The sequence below is a fragment of the Glycine max genome, chromosome 7 (genome assembly GCF_000004515.6).
Source record: "Glycine max cultivar Williams 82 chromosome 7, Glycine_max_v4.0, whole genome shotgun sequence".
NCBI lineage: Eukaryota > Viridiplantae > Streptophyta > Magnoliopsida > Fabales > Fabaceae > Glycine > Glycine max.
Genome location: NC_038243.2, coordinates 11,519,316 through 11,525,363, shown reverse-complemented (window position 1 = coordinate 11,525,363; position 6,048 = coordinate 11,519,316). Strand labels below are relative to the sequence as shown.

At 32.2% G+C, this 6,048-nt stretch overlaps 1 protein-coding gene across 2 annotated transcripts; it reads right to left on the bottom strand.

Annotated features, from left to right (window-relative positions):
- Window positions 1-383: 383 nt before the first annotated feature.
- LOC100810641 (homeobox-leucine zipper protein HAT3) lies at window positions 384-4,261 on the bottom strand. 2 transcript variants are annotated; one of them, XM_006583473.4, is made up of 5 exons: window positions 3,689-4,156; window positions 3,319-3,345; window positions 2,856-3,196; window positions 1,799-1,878; window positions 384-1,231 (listed from the first exon to the last, which is right to left on the bottom strand). In XM_006583473.4, exons 1-5 carry the CDS (start codon window positions 3,855-3,857, stop codon window positions 895-897), a joined length of 954 nt encoding a protein of 317 aa, XP_006583536.1. In that variant the 5' UTR covers window positions 3,858-4,156; the 3' UTR covers window positions 384-894. The 2 variants fall into 2 exon arrangements, with proteins under 2 accessions (XP_006583536.1, XP_003530150.1); XM_003530102.5 differs by lacking the exon at window positions 3,319-3,345 and having other exon boundaries at window positions 3,689-4,261.
- Between the last annotated feature and the right edge of the window lie 1,787 nt (window positions 4,262-6,048).

Here is a 6,048-nt window from a genome sequence, read left to right as displayed (position 1 = left end):
TACCTTCCTTTTGAAAACTTTACTTTCAAAGGCACACACGCACACACGTGATGATACACTCACTAGTGCGTAACCACATTTTACCTTTGGTGTTGTTCACTTCTTGCTAAATGGTTATTGGAAATCCACATCTTAAGGAGAATGAAGTGTGTGCACAAGCAAACAAAGTAGAGTCCCACAATCTGACTCACCCAACCCCATGTCCAACCGCATTAGACCAAAAAAGATGGGAATCAGTGCAAAAGATAGACAAAATCATTTCTAACTGAGACCACACTCATTATCCCTTCATGGGAATCCCCCTCTCCTCAATCTCGCACAAAATCCCACCTTTTTCACACCATGTGGCATCACAAGTCCAATGAAAAGAAGCAAATAAAATATAAAATAAAATACAGATTCCAATTCCCTTTTCCAACTTTCCAAGGTTAACAAATAACAAACACTGTTCAGCAGATGAAAACACTAACTACTTTAACATGTCCAAACTTTACACATCCTAAAGTTGACTAAAAACATGTTCTATCTATGCTCAAAGTAAAATAAGCCTAGACAAAAAGAGTTAACCAAAAGCATGAGGATGATTCTAGTTGCATCCTTTTTTTTTAACTCTTCAAAATCTCTACCTTTTCTTTTACATTTCAAAAATTAATTTCTATAATTGCATTGTAGATTCCGAAAACTAATTTCTGCAATGTAAAAGAGAATGGAAGGTGCAATGAAAAAAAAAAGGATGCAAATAGAATTTCCCAAACCATGAGCTCTCAAAGTCCTAGTAAAGTTAACCAACACATAAGATTCCTATTTCTTTGATTCATTTCTGTCTAGCACAACTAAAATGTCCTAGCTTCCATCCTGAACTTTACCCTATTACCTACGGCCTGGAGGGTTTGATTATGGCCGGCCACGGTGCTGATTCAACATTGCTGCCCAAGGGTTGACGGGCATTGGCCGCTGGATGGTAGGGCCCACCGGGTTGAGATTAGCTGGAGGCAGGGCAGAGGGCATGGTGGCCGATGAGGAAGAGGATGCGGATGAGACAGCAACACGCTCACATGAAGGGCACATTGTGAGAGTGGTGGGAGGGTTCATTTGCATGTAAAGATGTGGGGATAACTTCAATGCCCTGAGCTCTTGCACTTCCTTTTGAAGCCTCCTATTCTCTTCAGTTAGATTCTCACAGCACCTCTTCAAATATTCACAATCCACTTCAGTCTGCTTCAATTTGGTCCTGCATTAGTTGACCCAAAAGCATTGACATCACTATCTTCTTTCATTACAATGGAAGACAAAGTAACACATGACATTGACACATCAATTTTTTATTTCCATTGACACGTTAGTTTATCAGTTTTATCATTGTAACGTTAGAAATTTAAGTACTTCCACTACCTAATGAAAAATGAATGAACCCCGTTTAAACATCAAAGGTTCCAAAATTTGACTTCAAAATCCATCATCACCAAATTACATGTTTGTGCGTGTTGTGGGTCCAAGCATACACTTTTATTTCAAAATTATCATCTTCGACTTTATATCTTTTCATGTCTCACAAAAGTTGTGATATTGATCACTCTCAAATGGGTTAAATCCCATTATAAATGTAAGAGCTGTGCTTGTTAAAAAAGAATGAAATTGATGAGGAACAACAAATCCTTCTAAATAGAAAAAAACACAGTGGGGCATATATGTTACAGAAACTTAAATAGGGACAATAAACAATGCCACAACACAAAACATTACTTAATGCTCATAGACAATAAAATGTCAATTATGCCCCTTGGATGAGAATCCTTACCTTGCTCTTCTGTTTTGAAACCACACCTCCACCTGCCTAGGCATCAAATTCAACTGCTTTGCCAAAGCTTGCTTTTGCTTCTACAAATAATAACAATAATAATTTAAGACTAAATGCCAGCATTTAACTATACTTTCAAAATAAATACAAATATTAAAAATATATATAATTTAGAATAAACCTCATTAAAAATATATTGATATTTTTGCAAAGTGGGACATTAAAGTAAAATCTCATAAACTTAACAAGTACAAGTATGCAAAATAAGCTTTGTTCTTCATTCATTTGAAGAATTTATGCAAGATTTTAAGGAATGTCCGCAACCACAATTCCAGCCGCAATATAAGGCGTTTGGTTTTACGTCACAATGGCCACAATTTTGTCGGTAAGGCGTTTGGTTTTATGTCACCGCTACCACAATTTCAGCCACAAGGTGTCCGCTTTTATGTCACTGACCACAACTTCGGCCAAAACATAAGGTGTTTGGTTTTACATCACCGCAACCGCAATTTCAGCTGCAAGGTGTTTTGTTTTTTGTCATTGTGGCCACAATTTTGACCGGAATGTAAGGTGTTTGGTTTTATGTCTCTGGCAGCAATTTTGGCCGGGGAAGGTAAGATGTTTGGTTTCATGCCACTGTAAATGCAATTGCAGCCACAAAGTATTCGGCTTTATTTTCACTATGACAACAATTCCGGCCGGAAGGTAAGGTGTGGTTTTATGTCACTTGCAACCACACTTTCGACTGCATTTGGCAACAACTTTCTACCGTAATAAAGATCACAATGACAAAGACACAATTTAAAACCTTTAATATAAGAATAAATGACAAGCTCAAAATAAAATGCAATTCCAAAAAGAACAAAACTTGGAACACAGTTTCATAAAATGTTCCATAAGTGTTTTTGATATTGTTATCCAATTCTGATTAGCAAGATAAAACTTCAATTCTGATTAAAGAAGAACGCTACAAACACTTAAATGCATCCAGGTTTTGTCTTACCAAAAATGTACATTATGTTGCAATAGAAATTACCAAAATGCCACCTTGACTCACCGGGTTCAGAGTATTGTGTTCCTTGAATGTTTCTTCCAGCACCAAGGCCTGTTCCTTAGACAACCTCAGCTTCTTCCTCGACGCATCGGCGTCGGCGTCTCCACCACACGCGCCGCCTTCATCGTCGTCGCTTCCGCCGCCGCCGCGAGAACTCGACGTTCTCTCGTTCTCCTCTCCGTTTCCCTCTCTCTCGCTCCGCTTCCCGCTGATGCTCGATATCGTGCTGTTCGGCGAGGACACCCCGTTCTCGTCATCGAACGCCGCCAGAGCCGCCGAAGGCGGGGGCGGTGGCAAATTCACGTCTATTCCGCGGAAGAACGACCGCATCTCGGAGCTCCGATCTGTCAAGTGGGACGCACGTGAGTCGGTGGCAAAACAAGTAATTAACAGTGAAATTAAAGGGTATTTCTGTACAAAGCAGTGCTATAATTCGTAAATTAAAAAACAAAAAAAAAAAAAGCACCTGTGTTCCTCATTGCATGATTTTCGTCTGAAAATTTGGGAAATAAGTTTAGTTTCAACGCAAAATATCAGAAAAATTAAACGGGTTTGTGTTCTTCAAAAACTGGAAATGGGTTTTTTTTGTTTCAATAAAAAAAATGCGTAAAAAAAAAGAAGAGAGAGAAAAGGAATGATTTTTATTCATAGGAAAAAAAGTAAATTAACATTTTGGAGGAATCTAAAAACCATGAAAAAGGAACATACCATGAAAATTGAACAAGTTAATACAGTGAAAAATTGAAAAAAAAAATGATATCATGAAAATGGAACAAGATAAAGGCATGAAAAATTGAAAAGAAAAATTGGAGAGATAGATAAGATGAAAAACTTACCATGAAAATGGAACAAGCTATTGACGGAAACCCTTTGGTTTGGAACCGATTGAGGAGGCTTGTGCACGTTGAAAGGGTGTTGTTGTTGATTATTATTGTTATCATTATTTTCTCCCCATCCTAACTTCAAACTCAACCCCAAACCCAAGCCATCATCTTTCTCACCCATTGTTGAGTTGTGTGTGTGTTTTTTTCTCACCCAATTGTGATGATTAGAAAAAAGAGATAGAGGAGCAAAAATGGGGGAGATGGCTTTGGTGGCACAGGGCCAAAATAGCTTTTTTGCAGAACAGTAGTAAAAGAGAATAGAGAGAGGGAGATATATATATATATAGATAGATAGAGGAAAGTGATGAAAGAGATGGATGGATAGAGAAACTGAGGAAAGAGTGAATAGGCATAGAGTTAATGATGACTTGTGTCAGAGTGCCAAATTGGTTCAATCATCATATGCAAATGGCTAGTACTAGTACTACTAGCAACAATAACATTGTCCTAGGCTACACTACAGTCTTCCATATGCATCAAAGTCCAAATGGGATGTGGTTGTTTTTTAACCATGGTTGAGTTTGTGCTTCAAACCACAATGTTTGTTTTACGGTTCTACTAATGTGTTGTTTGTTTTGTTGGGTTTCGGAATATCATTTATTGAGCAAGTTTAATGGTTAATGAGGAGAGAAGTAGTACTTACCTGATTTAGGATTTGTCTGTTTTTAAGTTGACCGACATTACTTTTATGAATTTAATTAAATGCAAGTAAGGATATTTTATATATTTATTTAATTGCGAGGGAGATTTTTGTAATTCACAATAATTTTATATTCGGACATGATTATTTTTAACGAAAAATAATAAAAAAAAAATAATCATATATAATTAATTAATTTTTAAAATAATTATTTTCCGAATTATATTATTTTTAAGTCAAAGTAAAAATAATTAATTTACATGATGATTAAAAAAATATTTTGTATCATTTGACTTTATTAATCCCATTTAAAAATATTTTTTAAAATTATATTTCATTAAAATTTAATATCTAGAATTAAAAAAATAAATAAAAATAAAAATTTTAATTAAATGAATGATATTTTAGATATTATATTATTAAATAGGTGTAATTAATTATTAAAATCTATTTGATCTACTATTCATTTTTTTTTTCTTTTTATATCGTGTCCTAGATAAAGTACTTAAGATTATTTTTAATTAAATGATAACATAAAAAAATAGACAACGATGAATTTAACAAAATTAATATCTAATTATTAAATATAACTAAAATGTTAATTATTCATTTTTATTAAAAGAATTCAATAGGCATGTGTTGATAATGTAAAAAAATTTACACTATTAATAAAAATAAGTATTAATATAAATTTTAAAGTAATTATTATAAAAGTTAAAAAAATTAATATATATATATATATATATATATGAGATAGTGTGTGATTAATAACAATATAAAAAACTTTTTTATTTAATATTTATTTTAATTTCATTTTATAATATTAATGAAAGTATTAAATATTTTTCTATTATATTCATCATCATTTATTGTAGAGTGAGAAAATGAAAAAAAAATATAAATAAAAAGAATCTAATTAATATGAGAGATAGGAAGTACTCCCTTCCCTTTTATAAGTGATGTACAAGTGATTATTAAGAAATTGTATAGCAAATTAATCAAACCTAAAATATTAATTACATTTCTAAAATTTTATTTCATCAAATAAAATGTGACAGATCTTATTAATAATATTTTTAAACTAAAATCAATATTAAAATAAGAATAACGGTTCTCAAAATAAATAAAAAGTGTTTTTCCTAGAAAAATTAATGAAGCGTTACTTTCAAATTTTTTTAGGAGTTACTTTCGATTTAATAGCAATGTATAACACTGAATTTTTTTTTCAAATAAAAAGTGATACACCATCAATGCAAAGAAACTAAAAAGAATCATAAAATTTAAATTTAATGTCACTTTTATTATATTTTGCAATTGTTTCGCTTTAATATATTAAGTTTTAAAATTTTCATTCTAGTCTTTTATGTTTTCAAAATGTATCACTTTGATCATTTTTTCAATTTTCCGTTAAAAATATTAGTGTTTTATTAACTTTTAAATTTTAAAATGGTTTAATATCACTTTTGTTCCATTATATTTCACAATTTTTTTTTTGATACATTATGTTTTAAAAGTTTCATTCTGGTCTTTTATATTTTCAAAATGTGTCATTTTGGTCCTTCTTCAAGTTTTTGTTAAAAATTTAGTATACGTGTGTGTTTTGAATGTTAGTGTAGTTAAGTTAACACACTGGTGGCTAAGTCTCCTTACTATCTTTCTTATTTAAAAAATT

Bases quoted from the DNA above. Each gene is read 5' to 3' on its own strand.
- LOC100810641 (XM_006583473.4), bottom strand. From the start codon at position 3,857: ATGGGTGAGAAAGATGATGGCTTGGGTTTGGGGTTGAGTTTGAAGTTA. The intron at 3,346-3,688 runs GTAAGTTTTTCA...CCAAATTTTCAG, and splicing joins TAGCTTGTTCCATTTTCATG to ACGAAAATCATGCAATGAGG. The intron at 1,879-2,855 runs GTGAGTCAAGGT...TATTATTTGTAG, and splicing joins AACACAATACTCTGAACCCG to AAGCAAAAGCAAGCTTTGGC.